The sequence below is a fragment of the Anguilla rostrata genome, chromosome 8 (assembly GCF_018555375.3).
Source record: "Anguilla rostrata isolate EN2019 chromosome 8, ASM1855537v3, whole genome shotgun sequence".
NCBI lineage: Eukaryota > Metazoa > Chordata > Actinopteri > Anguilliformes > Anguillidae > Anguilla > Anguilla rostrata.
The window spans coordinates 53,876,570-53,893,785 of record NC_057940.1 but is presented as its reverse complement, the minus strand read 5'-3'; the positions used below and the strand labels follow the sequence as shown (position 1 = coordinate 53,893,785).

At 51.1% G+C, this 17,216-nt stretch overlaps 1 protein-coding gene across 5 annotated transcripts; it reads right to left on the bottom strand.

Moving 5' to 3' along the window:
* Window positions 1-656: 656 nt before the first annotated feature.
* Window positions 657-16,256, bottom strand: rxrba (retinoid x receptor, beta a). Of its 5 annotated transcripts, none has more exons than XM_064348902.1 (12): window positions 15,367-16,245; window positions 13,422-13,651; window positions 12,634-12,787; window positions 11,863-12,042; window positions 9,825-9,848; window positions 8,876-9,036; window positions 7,999-8,128; window positions 7,239-7,371; window positions 3,490-3,531; window positions 2,668-2,759; window positions 2,128-2,233; window positions 657-1,705 (listed from the first exon to the last, which is right to left on the bottom strand). In XM_064348902.1, exons 1-12 carry the CDS (start codon window positions 15,380-15,382, stop codon window positions 1,558-1,560), a joined length of 1,416 nt encoding a protein of 471 aa, XP_064204972.1. In that variant the 5' UTR covers window positions 15,383-16,245; the 3' UTR covers window positions 657-1,557. The 5 variants fall into 5 exon arrangements, with proteins under 5 accessions (XP_064204972.1, XP_064204976.1, XP_064204973.1 ...); XM_064348906.1 differs by having other exon boundaries at window positions 16,050-16,241; XM_064348903.1 differs by lacking the exon at window positions 9,825-9,848 and having other exon boundaries at window positions 15,367-16,255.
* Window positions 16,257-17,216: the final 960 nt, after the last annotated feature.

Below are 17,216 nucleotides of genomic sequence, written 5' to 3'. Positions count from 1 at the left end.
GTGAGGTGTGTGCGTCTGTGTGCACGTGCGTGTCGGGTGTGCGTCTGTGTGTGCGTGCGTGTGAGGTGTGTGCGTCTGTGTGCATGTGCGTGTGAGGTGTGTGCGTCTGTGTGCGCGTGCGTGTGAGGTGTGCGCGTCTATGTGTCGGTGTTTAAAATATGCATAGACCAGTGTTCCCTGTACTACAGGAGGAAGAGCACACACGAGTGGTAGGTACACAAGCTCCCAAACCGGTCCCAGCTCTCCTAAACAAGTCCGCCCAGTGACCTATGACCCAGCCGAGCTGAGCTCCTCTTCCTCAGCTCACCCCTCCCGCTTCCACCTACCCAAGACCGAAGAGGGGGGGGGGCCCGGGAGAGGACCATACCCCAGCAAATTAATTCAACAGCCGATTCAGAAAAGGTCAGAAAGGACTGAAACGGGGGGGGGGGGGGGGCTTGTAACAGTTATGTTTTCAAATTCTAAAAAGGAAAAAAAAAAACAAGCCCTTCATTTTTTTTTTTTTTGAAGGGGATGATGGGAAATGGAGTCCACACCATGAGATTATGCAGTCCTGATCAGGCCACAAATTTCCCCTCCCAGCAGCGTCCCCAGGAGAACTTTCTACTGAACCCCAGTTCCTGCTTTAGTTCCGCTGACTGCAGCAAGACTCTGGATTTGTCTTCAAAAAAAAAAAAAAAAATTAAATTAAAAAAAAAATCTTCACCCATTTTATGAGCACAGTACACAATTAACCACTAACAGTCCCCAAGGCTGCCTTTCAGTAAGAGTTTTCCCCCCCCAAAACAGAGGAATCTGTGGCTGCTCTGCTTTGCCAGTCCAGGGGGGCGGGGCTGTGAACAGGGAGACCCTTCCTGCGGCTGAGCCAATCAGGAAACAGCACCGAGTCTCCTCCCTCGCTCCATTGGGCGGCCGGTGAGTGAGTGGGGGCGTGCATCTACGCACAGTCGTGGGATCTTGACCAATTAGGAGAGGGCGATGTCACTCTTTCAAGTTCCACCATGCCGTTCCAACTGGAAGATGAAGTCTGGGATATCGAAGGCTACGTCGTCACACAAGTAGCTTCGTTCAAGAGAGGTAACGTCAGGACGAGGTGCAGCTCCACTGGCAGGGGCCCCATTATCGGCGCCTTTCCCGCCATCTAGTGGTAAAGCGGAGGTACTGCCGCTACTTTGGGGAAGCCACTCATTACCTAGGTCAGGCGGTGGGGGTGGGGTGACAGACAGAACGCGAGGAGGCTTGGTTTGCAGCCAAACCCCCCCCCCCCCTCCCCGCCCCCCCAAAAAAACTAACAACATATGTCCCCGACACAAACTCTTCAAGGAGAAATTTAAGTAGAAGAACAAGAAGAAGAAAAGGAAGCCGTCTTTGACAAACATTAATACTTCAACAGAGGGGGAAGAAACAAACAAAAAAAACAAACAAACAGGGTGAGCCCAGGCAGGCCAGGAACCCCAAACACGGTGTGGCCCCCCCAAGACAGGGGGGAGGAGGAAGGGGGGGGGGGGGGGGGAGGTGTTTAGGGTGGGGGTGTCATCCTGGCTCCTCCCACGGGGCCTACGTCAGCTGATGGGGCGCCTCCAGCATCTCCATGAGGAAAGTGTCGATGGGCGTGTCACCAATCAGCTTGAAGAAGAAGAGGTGCTCCAGGCACTTCAGGCCAATGGAGCGCAGTGCTGGGAGCCGGAGGAGGAGCTTGGCAAACCTGCGGGGGAGGGAGGGAGGGGAGGGATCAATAAAGGCCACATGACTGCAGAGATGCTGACACCGGGCAGGCTCGAGTTTGAGTGTGGAATTTGAGCACACTGCAGGGGAGAGGAAGGCAGTCCTCCTGGGGAGGGGGGGGTTAGGTCTAGGGGGCAGACTCACCTTCCCTGCTGGTCAGGGTACCTGTTTGCAATGGGTTAGGGTTTGGATTTGGGATTGGGGTAGGGGTTGAGGCTGGGGTTAGGGTAAGGGTTAGTACTGGGGTTGGGGTTTAGGGTTAGTGTTAGTGTTGGGATAGGGGTTGGGGTTGGGGTTAGTGTTAGTGTTGGGGTTGGGGTTAGGGTTAGTGGTTAGTGATTGGGGTTGGGTAGGGTTAGTGTTGGGGTTAGGGTTGGGGTTAGGTTTAGGGGGCAGACCTACCTGCCCTGTTGGTCTGGGTATCTCTGTTTGCAGTAGGCCTCCAGGGAAGCGTACACCTTCTCCCTCAGCAGCTCCACCTCGCTGGGGCTGGACAGGCCTTTGGCGTCTGCACAACACACACTGGCGTCATATACACACACACGCACACATACACACATATACACACACGCACACATATACACACACAGGCGCACACACACACATATATACACACACGCACACATATACACACACACGCACACATATACACACACACGCACACACGCGCGCACACACATGCGCACATACACACACACACGTACACACACACGCGCACACACACATATACACACACACACACACACACACGCACGCACGCACGCACACATACACATGCACGCACACACTCACACACTCCGACATACGGTTCCTTTACATGCTCAAGTACCAGGGCTGATTATGTCATGGCGCGAAGCGTGTATCTGACGCATGACGACCCGGGGCAGACGTATCGCGACGCGGCTGCCGCGGTTTCGTACGCGCTGTCGTGACATGAGGTACCTGGGTTGAAGAGGATGATCGCTCGCAGGCACCCGAGTTCGGTCTTGTCCATCTGCATGTCCCTCATCTTACTGACGAGCTCCGTGAGCACCCTGTGAGAGAGAAGACCAAGGAAGAGGGGGCGGGGCAGGGGGCGGGGACAAGCAGGAGGGGGCAGAGAAAGGGGCGGGGACAAGGGCGGGGTCAACACAGGCATCAGCGCCACCTCCGAGCAGCTTCAAAGATCAATTCACAAGTGAAAGGAGGGGTCTCCTCGCGTGTGTTTAGAGAACGTGAGAACGTAAACATACCGGGGCAGATTAATTCATTAGTGAATGCTCGTTAAGCGTGAACTCGTTAAATCCAAGTGGCGTAACTGTAACTTTAACTTTTATCGAAGCATAACTTTTAAACTCAGCCCTTTTTTTCTGTTGTTGCAAAAACAAATTAATGAAACGAATCAAACACGACTGCCACAGTGAGTGAAAGGCTGCGTCGTCACGGCGATTCCTCCCCCTCCGGTGTCCAGGGTCAGAAAAGCGTGCATTTCACACACAAAGAGGAAGAGAGATAGAGAGAGAGAGAGAGAGAGAGAGAGGCAGATGGACACAGAAAGGAGCTCCAAGCCGACTCCACGTGGGGGGGTGTAGACGGAGGTCTCTCGTTCACCTGAACCAAATTACACCACAATTCCTCCCCCCCCAGCCCCCTTTGTGCTAAAGAACCAACAGAGCAACCCATAAAGTCTCATACACTGCCTTTAAAAACAACAATAACAACAAAACAAAACAAAAAAAGCTTAAGTGTTCGTACGGCGTTATAGTGTGGGAGTGGTGTTATTACCTGTCAAATATGGCCCCAACCTCTGCATTGTGCGCACTCTCCCTGTGTGTCCAATCACAGTGTGTTATTACAATGTCATTACACTGCAGTTACATTGTTATTACATTGTCATAAACGCAGGGCTCAACAACCCCGCGTTTCCGTTTTTGGTTTCCGGGGTGGGGGGGTGGGGGGGGGGGGTAGACGCGACTCATCTGAGCCCGGCGGTACCAGGGGAGGGCGAAGAGCTTCCGGGTCACCCAGCAGGACGAAACTTCGTCCGGGACAAAGGCCACGAAGTACGCAGTCGCGAAATTAAAGAAAAAAGCAGTTTGCAGTCCCAAGTGGGTCTGTCACTTCCACTGCAACTTCTATGTTTCTATTCATGAATTAATGTATTTATCAAAACAGGTGTTTTATCAAGCGACGCATGCACTCATTTCAGGATAAAAGCTGAATATAAAAAAGCTGGTTTGTAATAGAAGACTCTCTGCACATGTATAACTGCACATTACGGTTGGGTTGCTTGCGTTCAAGTCAGTTTTCCTTGGGAACACAATGCAGTTTGCTGAAGTGAGCCAGCATCTTGCAAAACTGGGAACACCGAGCACATTGGGGTTCAGAGATCTTCTTGGGTAGGGAAAAATAAACCTTAAAAAAAAACCTGCCAATATCCATGTGACAGCAAGCAAAAACAGTCTACGCTACTCTCGCATACACACAAAACACGAGGAGAATCGAGAGAGGAGGCCAAGAGGTTAGAACATGCCCAGCACGAGTTCACTCTGAAACCTGGCTGTTTTTAAAAAAATAATTATTTATTTATTTTATTTATTTAACAATACCTCAAAAGCCCAGCCTGGTTTTCACAGGCCCACAGATGATCACAAGAGACGGGAGAAATTCACCGATAGGAATGACACACGCACACACACACACACACACACACACACGGGAGTTCAAACATGACATTCCTAAGGTCAGGTCAAGCCCCCTGGACACGCAGACGCACTGGAGCGCAACAGAAGCCTGCCACCATCAGGGCTTAACGTGCAACTGCAATTACCGTCGGATTACGGAGAGACCTCACGCTCAACCCTGCAGCCACAAGCGACCCCACCACCATGAATAACAATGTAATTATCGTGTAATTGTAGTGTAATCGTAATTATCGTGTAATTGTAGTGTAATTGTAATTATCGTGTAATTGTAGTGTAATTGTAATTATCGTGTAATTGTAGTGTAATCGTAATTATCGTGAAATGTAATCGATATGTGTAATTGCTGTAATTACGTGAATGTAGTATCGTATTATCGTATGCGGTGTATATCGTGTAATACCGCGCAGCGTAATCTAGTCTACCTTGGATCGGTGCTTCCAGCGGGTATGAAACTGGTCAGTTCCCTCTGAACCGGCAGCACTGCAGAATGGAGAAAGCCTGCCCGTGTATGGTCCTGCGATGGTTCTGTGTGTGCGTGCGTGTGTGTGTGTGTGTGCGCGCGCGCACCGAAGTTTCCACTGAAGCCCGACACCTGGGACCATAGAATATGAGACACCCCCGAGTCCCGCTGCGCTGATGCTGGACGTGATTGGCTGCGTGCTTTGCACTGCACTGCAGAACGCGGGAGTCTCCGTGGTGCATTTCCCCGCAGTGGAACACGCTGCACAACCCCGTAGGTGCCCCGATGTGGCCACTAGAGGGCACATCCGCGAGGGCGGGCAGATTTGGGGCAGCGTTTGCCCGGCGTGTGGGCAGATTTTTGGGAGGTATCTCAGAGGGCAGTCAAGCAGTATTTGGATAGTGATTGGGTGGTATTCAGCCCAGTATTCGGCTGCTGCTCAGGCTGTTTCTGGGCAATACTTGGCTGGTGATAAAGGAATTTCTGGGCAGTATTTGGCTGGGGGATTGGGTGGTTTCCTGGCAGAATTTGCATTTGGCTGGAACTTGAGCCAGTGTTTGGGTGGTGCTTGGGGAGTTCCTGGACAGAATTTGGCCAATGATTTACCAGAATTTAGCAGGTGTTTGAGGAGTTTCTGGTATTTGGCCATGTTCAGGGTAATTTCTGGGCATTATTAGGCCAGTTTCTTTGTAATTAGCTGGCGTTTGGGCGGTATTAAGTTGGTGCTTTGGAAGCACATTTGCATATTTGTGAATTTGGCAGTTGCAGTGTGGGATATTTGGTGCGTGGCAAATGGTCGTTTGGACATGTGTGTGGAATTCGTGCTGTTGGCGAATTGGCCAGTGTTTGGACAGGTGGGAGATTGGCTGTGTTTGGGCAGATTGCGGTTTTGGCGTGGTGTGAGTTTGTGTTGGGCAGAATTTGGTCAGTGTTTGGACAGTGTGTGTGGAGTATTTGGCTGCTGTTGGGGCAGAATTTGGTCGTGTTTGGCAGTGTGTGTGGAGTATTTGGCTGTGGTGGGGCAGAATTTGGTCGGTGTTTGGACAGTGTGTGTGGAGTATTTGGCTGCTGTTGGGGCAGAATTTGGTCGGTGTTTGGACAGTGTGTGTGGAGTATTTGGCTGCTGTTGGGGCAGAATTTGGTCGGTGTTTGAGGCTGTGGGGTATTGGCTGTGTGGGGCAGAATTTGGTCGGTGTTTGGGCAGTGTGTGTGGAGTATTTGGCTGCTGTTGGGGCAGAATTTGGTCGGTGTTTGGGCAGTTTCTGTGAGGTATGCGGTGGGTAATTGAGCAGTATCTGGATAGGATTTGGCTGCTGTTTGGGTAGTCTTCAGATTTGGCCAGTATTTTTGTGGTACTTCACCAATTTCCAGCCAGTAATTTGCCTATTTTTGGGCACAATTTGGCCAGTATTTTGGCAATTTTGGGGTGGTATTTAACCAGTGTTTTGGTGGAATTTGGCTGGTGTTTGGGGTGTTTCTGGGCCAAATTTGGTCAATGTTTGGCCCGTTTCTGGGTCACATTTGGCAGGGGTTCAGGGAGTTTCCTGCCAGTGTGTGGCTGGTGTTAGGAGAGTTTCTGGGCAGTATTGGCTGGTTGAGTTCTATAGGCAATGTTTGGCCGCTTGAGTTGTGGTCAGCTTCTGTAGAGTATGGGTCAGTGTTCCTGCAGGTGTGGTCTGGGTGTTAGAGAGTGTTCGGGCAGTTTATGGTTGCGTGTTCGTTTCGTAGTTTCTTGGGCAGTGTTTTGGCCAGTTCTTTGTAGAGTATGTGGTCAGTGTTCGGGCGTTCCTGTAGAGTATGTGGTCAGTGTTCGGGCGGTTCTATAGAGTATTGGTCAGTGTTCGGGCGGTTCCTGTAGAGTATGTGGTCATGTGTTCGGGGGCGGTTGGTTCTATAGAGTATGTGGTCAGTGTTCGGGCGGTTGCTATAGTAGTATGTAGGATGTCAGTGTTCGGGCGGTTCTATAGAGTATTGGTCAGTGTTCGGCGGTTCCTAGTATGGCAGTCATTCTGAGTGGTCAGTGTTCGGGCGGTTCTATAGAGTATGTGGTCAGTGTTCGGGCGGTTGCTATAGAGTATGTGGTCAGTGTTCGGGCGGTTCCTGTAGAGTATGTGGTCAGTGTTCGGGCGGTTCCTGTAGAGTATGTGGTCAGTGTTCGGGCGGTTCCTGTAGAGTATGTGGTCAGTGTTCGGGCGGTTCCTGTAGAGTATGTGGTCAGTGTTCGGGCGGTTCCTGTAGAGTATCTGGTCAGTGTGCGGGCGGTTCCTGTAGAGTATCTGGTCAGTGTGCGGGCGGTTCCTGTAGAGTATCTGGTCAGTGTTCGGGCGGTTCCTAAGTGGTATGTTGCCGGCGGTTGGTGACGGGCCCACCTGTCGAAGATGGCCCCCACGCCGGCGCTGTGGGCGCTGTTGCGGTGCACGTGCAGCCCGGTGGCCAGCAGGATGCCGTCCTTCACCGTGATGGAGCGGTGCGAGAAGGACGCGATCAGGAGCTCGTTCCAACCTGGGGGGGGGGGGGGGGGGGAGAACACAGCGCACGGGTTCACGCAGACTCGGGGACCCGTTAACACTGCACAGCGGGCTAAACCTTGAGCGTCAGCAGAACGCGGACGTGCGCAGGCAGCTGGTTAGCAGACGGTCAGCGACGTGCAGCAGGCACATTTAACACGGCCAGAAAACCACCGCCGGAGACAAGCGAGGCTCTCAGAGATGCACGCCATAAGAGCCGAGGTTTAAACCGCTGCCATTTTACAGCAGCCTCTTCCCTAAAGCGACGAGTACAGATCACGCACAAAATGGACTGCACGTGAAAAACGCAATGTATGCTAGCAGCGTTAGCGCCCCCTGGCTCTGGCAGCGTTAGCGTCCCCTGGCTCTGGCAGCGTTAGCGCCCCCGGGCCCTGGCGACGTTAGCGCCCCCGGCTCTGGCGACGTTAGCGCCCCCTGGCCCTGGCGGCGTTAGCGCCCCCTGGCTCTGGCGGTGTTAGCGCCCCCTGGCTCTGGTGGTGTTAGCGCCCCCTGGCCCTGGCGGGGTTAGCGTCCCCTGGCTCTGGTGGTGTTAGCGTCCCCTGGCTCTGGTGGTGTTAGCGCCCCCTGGCTGCGTCGGCGTGATAAGGAGGCGGGGCCTTACCGGCGCGGAGCAGGATGACCTGGTCGTCCAGCGCCAGCTCGGAGAAGTGCGGGATCCTCTTGGCCCACTCCACCAGGGTGAAGAGCTGCTTGTCGGCCGCCTGGCAGATGTTGGTGACGGGGTCGTTGGGCTGGGGGGGGTGAGAGGAAGGGATGTGTCTCAGACCATAGCTCAAACTGGAATGGGTCAGGGTGGCGTCACAGCTCGATGGACCTAACTTTGCCTCTGGTGCCAATAATCGAAAGAACTGAAGGACAGCTAGGGAGGATGCAAGGAGACAGAAAAAACTGAGAATGGAGAAAGCGAGGAAAGGAGGGAGGGACAGAGAGAAAGAGAGAGAGAGTAGGAGAGAAAGAGACCGAACAAGAGCGAGAGAGACAGAGAGAGTAGGAAACAAGGAGAGAGCAAGAGGCAGACAGAAAAAGACACAGAGAGAGAGGCAGAGAAAAAGACAGACAGAATAAGACAGAGCGAGAGAGCGACAAAGAGAGAGAGCCAGAGAGATGGGTGTGGCATTACCGAGCTGCCCCCAGAACTCCCCCCCTCACCGAGCTGCCCCCAGAACTCCCCCCCTCACCGAGTTGCCCCCAGAGCCCCCCTCCTCCCTCACCGAGCTGCCCCCAGAGACCTCCCCCCTCACCGAGCTGCCCCCAGAATCCCCCCCCCTCACCAAGCTCCCCCAGAGCTCCCCCCCACCAAGCTCCCCCAGAGCCCCCCTCCCCCCTCACCGAACTCCCCCCAGAGACCCCCCCCCTCCCCCTCACCAAGCTGCCCCCAGAGCCCCCCCCCTCACCGAACTCCCCCATAGACCCCCCCTCCCCTCACCGAGCTCCCCCAGAGCCCCCCCTCACCGAGCTCCCCCAGAGCCCCCCCTCACCGAGCTCCCCCCAGAGCTCCCGTCCGCGTGCAGTTCGGTCTTCTGCTCCACGGCCATCTCCGCCTCCAGGATCTTCTCCACCGGCATCTCCTCGTTGACGGCGCTGGTGGACTCCACCTCGCCGTCCCGCTCCTTGTTCCGCTGCCTCTCCTCCTGCACGGCTGCAGGGGGGGCGGGGCCGAGGCGAAAGGGGGCGGGGCCAATGCAAAAATGGGCGGAGGAGACACGGGGCCGGACACAGGGGCGGGGTGAGGGGGGAGGGGAAGGGGCGGGGCAAAGAGAAGACCGAGCGAGAGAGAGAGAGAGAGAGAGAGAGAGATACACACACAGATGCACACGTTCTCCCGTTAGTTAAAAGCTACATTCACCGGTCGTCCATTCGCACTCTCGCTCTGGCACACGCTCGCACACAGCGACATACGCATCTCAGAAACGGACCCCATGAACAAAAGGAGGCTCTTCTTCACCTCGCTGAAGGTGGACATTATCGTCACACGGAGAAGCCCAAACGGACTCCCCGCGCATCCAGTGGCGTCTTTCAAAAACTCACGAAGCTGGGGCAGGGCACAAAGATCGCCCCGCTTATCTGCACAGCCACCCCGGACATTTAACGCTGCTGTACAGGCGTTCCACCCTTACAGGCGTACAGGCGTTCCACCCTTACAGCACGGGGTCAAAGCGGCCAGTGAAAACTCGGCAGCCAGACATTGGCTCGTTACGTCACTCCAGCGGAGGCGGGACTCCCAGCCTCTTTTCCTCCGTTTTCATTGGTCCGCTTCTGAGAACTACGGAATTAAATTCTAGAAATCTAAAATAATTTAATCCCCCAGAATTACGTCTCTTGCGCTCGCACAAGCGCGCGCACGAACGCACACGCACAAACACGCACTCACACAGCCACATACACACAAACACACACACACTCCCCCTTTCTCCATTTTGTTCTTACATCTCTGTCGTTCATCTTGGACCACTACAGAAGGAGGGAGAGAGAGAGAGAACGAGAGGAGACAAAAGAGGGAGAGAGGGGGGGACAGGGGTTAGTTCTGAAGAATCGCTCCCTCTCCTCTCTCTGCCTCTTTTGTTCGTTCTTTCCCTCCCCCCTTTTTGAACACCCCCCCCCCCTCCCCCCCGCACCCCACCCCCTCCAAAAACACACAAAATCAAACCCCTCCTTCCCAGCTACCCCGCATCTGCCCCAGGCACCCACTTCCCTATACGCCTCCTGGTGGTGGTTATTCTTATGACACTTCTTTAAAACGTGATTCGCAATACCCTGCAGCCCTACTAACTCCCTTGGACCTCACTGGGCCAGATGGGGCACAGGGGCTTCTTACCAAAATACGCAAACGGCGTAGTCTTAGTCCAAAAGGGCCACGCTCAGTCTTAGTCCCAGAGGGGACGCCCAGTCTTAAGCCGCGTTTCCACCAAAATTACCCGGAACTTTCAGTCCCAGGAACTACTTTACCAGGAACTAAAAGGTTCCTTCAGCCAATGGTTGTCTGCGTTTCCACCGGGGTCTAAAGTACCGCGAAGATTAGGCAAATTAGCCCACTGACGTTGTCGTCGGTCCATCTGCCATATGATTTCTTCAGTAACCCTATACTACCACCGAAGTAGCCTACATTTTCTAATAACCGGGACAGCCCGGAGGGGTTTATTCCACTTATATACAACGGGTTACCAACAATGACTATATATGGTTACTTTTGTATTTATTGATTTTCATATATCCTCTCAAACACATTCATTAACAGCAGAAAACATGCACACGTTGTAAACAATTTGCTGTTTTATTACTTTCTCGTCGTCAATTCCATATAGGCTAATCGCAAAATGACAAGAATAGAACGAAAATTCGGACTTGCGTGAAAATGTAAATTAGTAGTGGTACAGCCACCGTTTGCTTTCCTTCGAAGTTACTGCTAGCCGAGCAGCGAAGTGTGCCCTCCAGATGCGAACCATGCACTATAAATGAGTCCATAGTCTTCCTGGTCTTTTCGTGGAATTGAAAAATGGCAGTAAAATTGAGTAAAATTACGGCAGTCTGAAAAAGCTAAAGGGAAGATTACTAGAATTAACCTGTTATTTTACCCGGATAAAAAGTGCGGAAGGTGATTTCCAGTTTGCTTGTACTGTATCACCAATGTTAATTATGCAGAACTACCGCATACCTCATATAACTGTATCAAACGTTTTGAGTCAATTACAACGGGCTAACAAAGAAAATCCGGAAGAAAATATTCAGCAACCGAATTAATCCGTTTGAATGTTTTGGTAGCCTACGTAATATGCTGTCCCAGCACGAATGCTTAGCATTTTATAAAACGAATACTAAAGCAAGAAAAGAACAGAAGAGCACACGTTATAATTCCAAGACGTTGACAGGCCATAACCAAAAGTAGGCTACTGCGCCGCATAACATACAAGTTTGATTTGAAGTTATTATGAAAATAAATTGGTTTGGCGCTGCATATTTTCAAACATGGCGGGTAATGGCGGAGAATAAATACAACACAAATGCTACGAGTACTCGACCAATCAGAAATGTTCAGCGCTGCAAGCTCCACCCAAAAGGTTCCTGTACTTTCGGAAAGTACTACCCCCCGAGCAGGAACGTTTTGGGGGGTAAAACAAAGCCCCCAGAACTAAATTTAGACCCTAGTTCCTGCGGTGGAAACGCACTGAGTTCCTCAAAAGGTTCCTAGTTCCGGGGTATAGTTCCTGCGGTGGAAACGCGGCTTTAGTCCAAAAGGGCCACGCTCAGTCTTAGTCCCAGAGGGGAAGCTCAGTCTTAGTCCCAGAGGGGACGCCCAGTCTTAGTCCCAGAGGGGACGCTCAGTCTTAGTCCCAGAGGGGAAGCTCAGTCTTAGTCCCAGAGGGGAAGCTCAGTCTTAGTCCCAGAGGGGACGCTCAGTCTTAGTCCAAAAGGGCCACGCTCAGTCTTAGTCCCAGCTTTTCACCCAGCATGCCCCTCTCTCTCTCACCTTCCCGCTTCATGCCCATGGCCAGGCACTTCTGGTAGCGGCAGTACTGGCAGCGGTTGCGCTGCCGCTTGTCCACCAGGCAGTCCTTGTTGTCACGGCAGGTGTAGCTGAGGTCCTTCCTCACCGTGCGCTTGAAGAAGCCCTTGCAGCCCTCACAGCTGTACACACCATAGTGCTTACCTGCAGGGGGGGAGGGGGGCAGAGAGAGGGAGAGGGGGAGAAGGGGACAGGATGGGGGACCGGGAGAGGGCGAGAGGAGGGTAGAGAACAAGACAAAGAGAGGGGGAGCGGGGAAAGAGAGAGAGTGAGAGGGGAGAGGGAGAAAAGAGAGGGAGAGAGAAAAAAAGAGGGAGATTGAGGGGGGAGAGAAAGAGAGAGAGAGAGGGAGGGAGAGGAAAAGGAAGTTGAGGAGAAAATGCAGAAATGGCAGACAGGACCAGACCACACAAACCACAGCAGGCCTTTAAAGCACATGTCATATAAAGCTGCAGATCCCTCTTTACACAAATACACCAGAGTAGCCCCAAAATATCCCTAACCCTGCCCCCAGCCCCACCCGTCCCAAACACGCCGGAGTATCTCCCCTCCCCCATACGCACCAGAGGAGCAGCTCCTCCCGCTCCCCCTGTCCCATACGCACCAGAGGAGCGCCTACCCGGTCCCCCTCCCACTGTCCCATATGCACCGGAGGAGCACACCCCCGGCTCCCCCACTCCCCTCCCTCCCTCCTCCTCCCCTCCTCCCCCTCCCCCCCCCCCGTCCCATACGCACCGGAGGAGCGGTCCCCACAGATGGCGCAGAGGCGCTTTTGGGACAGCATGGGCCCGGGGCTGTGGCTGCCCAGGGGCTTCAGCCCAAAGGGAGGCTTCACGTCGTCAGAGCTGCTGACCGCGTGCAGACCCGACATGGACACCGTGGAGTTTATCTGTGTGGGGGAGAGGGGAGGAGAGGAGAGAGAGGGGAGGGAAGGAGGGGGGGAGGATGAGAGAGAGAAGGGGGGGAGAGAAGAGGAAGGTTAGAGGAACCACTACAGTCACAGGTGTAGAAGTGACCAGTCCCATTTTAAGGCAAGAGAGAAAGACGTTCTGAGCCTAAAAAAAGTCTCATGACTCATGACAAAAACACCGCATAGAACATTCCAGAACTGAGTGTGCACATTCCGACGCACCTTTCCTAACCGGGCGAGCCAACCTCACGGTAAACACGAGATACCATCACAAACACATCACACATGACCGCAGTCCTGTTCACAACCTGCCATTTTAATTCATTTATAATATAATTAATTAATATGAATTAATTTAATTTTTCCATCAGCACATCAAATGTAACAGATAAGCCAGAAATACGCATTCTGAATTTCCAGAAGAAACCCCAGCGGTGCCCTTCCACAGGTCACCTGTCCAGGTGGGTAAAAGGTATGCTCAGTCACCTGTCCAGGTGGGTAAAAGGTATGCTCAGTCACCTGTCCAGGTGTGTAAAAGGAACACTCCGTCACCTGTCCAGGTGTGTAAAAGGAACATTCCGTCACCTGTCAAGGTGTGTAAAAGGGGACTGACCTGGGGGCTGCTGATTGGCCCATAGCCCACGGAAGGGGTCCCGGGTATGCAGGGAGAGCCCAGGGAGGAGCTGATGACGGAGAAGGGAGAGCCCATGGTGCTGATGGGACTGTTGACGGCGGAAGTGATGGGGGGCAGCGAAGTCATGGCGGCGGCCGACGGCGCCAGAGGGGGCGAGCGCTGAGCGGGCGAGGGGGACGAGACCGAGGAGCTGTCTGGACTGCGCGAGTCTGGGGAGGGGACACACGGTGTGACACCATCACTTCAAACGGCCTCTGAAGACAAGGTGTTAATGAGAGGGGGAGGGGTTAACACAGTGTGACATCATCATATCAAACGGTCTACGAAGCCAAAGTGCCAATGAGAAGGGGAGGGGTTAACACAGTGTGACATCATCACTTCAAACAGTTGCTGAAGACAAAGTGTTAATGGGGGAGGGGTTACAGTGTGACATCACTTCAAATGGTCCCTGAAGACAAGATCCTAATGGAGGGGGGGTTACACAGTGGCATTATTTAAAATTTAAAATTTGAAATGGTCTTTGAAGACAAAATATTAATGACAGGGGGAGAAGTTACATGGCATGACAATCATTTCAAATGGTCTTTGAAGACAAGATACTGATGAGGGGGAGGGGTTACATGGTGTGACATCATCACTTCAAATTGTCTTTGAAGATGGATGCTAGTCTCCCCATTCCCCACTTTAAAGAACGAATTCAGAAGTTTGTGACTGACACTTCACAGAAAACAGAAAAAAGACTTGTCTATATTGCACAGTATTTTACAACTCAAGAGACCTCATTAACTTAAATTTAAAGAGGAGTAATTATATCCTAATCGTATTACCAACTCAACCCTAAGACAATACTTCGTTTTGACACGTATGCTAATTATGCTAAATGCTTCAAAGGACTGTGTCAAACCGGAACTAGGTTTCACGTTCAAGCCATCTGCAAAACTACAGTATATCCTGTTAACAGAGAACGTGCGGACAAACAAATGACAATCTTTATTCGAGGGAAAGGAAGAATGCCACCTTCCATGATGATATTTAACGATAATATTTATTAATATCTGCAGTCCAGTGACGAGTTATCCAATGTCGGCACGAATAATGCGAGATAAAAATGTATAAAAACTTCCTTCATCTACCGTATAGAAGGGTAGATAATATTATTTTTTCTTTTAAAGACGAGACGCACTTCTTTTGATTAACTGAATTAATTCCGAGAACATTTCAAAGGCAACGCCCCCTTTCTCGAATTTTAGCCACAGGTGAGCTTAGCTTGGCTAGGTTGCACACAACCTTGTGATTTTAATGCATACACGTTTGCAAGCGCCCAGACCAATTTGACCCAATGTTGGTTTGATGATCTTTTAAAGGTCCCGTTATGTGACTGCAGGCTCATCCTAAATCTTCTCCACTAGTGTAGAGTCTGTTGGTTATGTAACGAAAAACAAAATACTTTTACCGACCATACAGAGTAAGCCACACTTGTGCTGTCTGCCTAACAATTAAAAAAAAAAAAAATTCTACAAACATTTACTATACAAATACATATCACTGGCAACAAAGACTGACCCAACAACTCTCCAGCTGAGCTAAACTGGCCTGGTGTTAACTAGCTTACTCTACAAATATAGTCTAGCTATGTTGAGAAAATGGAAACAGACGGTTGACCGTAAATAACACCGTTAGCCAACAGTCTAAGGAGAAAAAGTTTACCAAGTAATAGACGACGGAGCCAGTAAGAAGGTTATTATTGGCACAGTGGTGTTAACCTGCTAACATTATTAGTCTAACTAATACCGTCCCGTGCATAACGCTGTCAAATGAACATATTCGCCAGCGAACAAATTGTGTCGCCATTTTTTGTGCTAACTCATTACCAACACGGATAGCCCAGATCTCTCCTTCCAGCCCAAACTTAGCTAACTCTTACCTCTGCTGTCGCCCATGGCGGACCTCGGCCGCAGCCCGAAAGCAAGGCCCGAGTGCAGCCCGACGTGCCAATCCGGCAAGCTGCTCAACTAAACACCGCGACAGGCGGGCCGCCCGCTCGTGGTCGTGGTTGTAAACAACGGGAACTTCGAGAAAAACGTCGACATCCAACGCCGCAAACAAATTAATGGAAGGTTATCGGATATAAAATACTTCCTTAAAACGATCCCTGGCTAGGTATCGGGTGTTGCTTAAGCGCTATTTCCCGTTTTGAGCTGGGCATGTCTGGCCGATTTGTTAGCCATTGTTGCTGCTAGTCATCAATCTTGTTGACACTGGGCGCAGATAACGAGCTGGCAAAACGATAATAAGCTCGTAAGCAACCGCGGAACTTCAAATTTAGCTATACAAATAAACACTCCTGCAATTATCTGAAATGCGTTTCTTGCAAGTACACGGTCCACATCATAGAGGTTAGCGAGCTAAACCACCAAGCCACATTAGCAAGCTAATCTACGAACCGTGTCGCAAGCGGTGCTACGAAACAACGGAATGCGCTCGGAAAACTCGTTAGCTAGCTACCCTGATTTCACTACGTTATCAGACAAATTGTGAACATTATATAAAAAGAAAAAACACGGAAAACGAGAAGCTAGGCCCGTTCTTCCTCTCCCCTGTACTCGCCTCGTCGTCAGCCCTTCCCCTCTGATTGGAAACTGTACTAGATTTCCATTAAGATTTGCAGACAGGTTTCCATTTTGGCTCTTCCGGAGACACGTTACACACGATAAAGAGCCAAAATGGCGGCACAACCGGCCAAAATTAACTTTGAACTACAGTCTTGAGGATTTATGTCCTGATGCTGACAGGACTGGATGCATTGTAAATCGCAAAAAGTAGTTTAAAGTCCGTTTAGAACACTATGTCCTATTCAGACCTACATAATCTATCATTTGTCGAATCCAAATGCCCATAATGTTAATATGGGTTGTCTACCGATAGAGGGAGTCGTATCCACAATACGAAATACTGAGAGCGCTAAAATGGTGTTGCTCCTAGCGATTTATCGCAAATCGTTAATTTAATTCATGATAGACTTTTGCTGACAGGGCTTTTTAATAGTCCTGATACTGAAGATTTCTTTAGAAAAACTGACTTGACCATAACATAAACAGAATTAAAAGCTCTTGGACAGAGAAGTATTACTTCTCAAATCCCCCTCCCCAATAAACCTTGATTAAAAAATATAGAATCGTGTCAGGAATCACAGATGGTTAGTATTATGAATCCTGCGATTTTAAAGGAGGCTTACAGACCTTTTAAAACCTTTGAGGGGTGGGGGGTTGTGGTCTACAGGTGCTCCGTCTTCCCTGTTCAGAGAAGTCACTTCGTGCCAGAGTTTCGTGACCTCAAAAAAACTGTAGGCCTCAGTAATCTTTTACAGGATCTGGACAGGACTCCCAGTAGGTAGGTGCCTTTTTTTTCTCCATAAATAGAACAGCGTTGTTCACGCCAGAGTAGGAGAAGGAGCGGGCAGGAGGAGATTTAGTCCAATTACCCCCCCTTCCGTTAATCCTCCTCTGCGCCCCTCCCTCTCTCCTTCACGAAAGCTCCTTTCACAAATGAGAGATTTCATCACTTAAAAACGTGAACACACTCGAAATGAATTAACAGCTGTTCGCAGGCAACGGACAGACGGCTTGCTAGCTTAAGTCACCACCACAGAGACGAGAAATAGCTAGGCTTTGAGGTTCCTGAGTTTTATCAAGATAGACCAGGAATACTGCATAGGCAGTTTTTTTTTGTTATTAGGCATGCATATGTGTCTATACACGTGAATATATAAATATA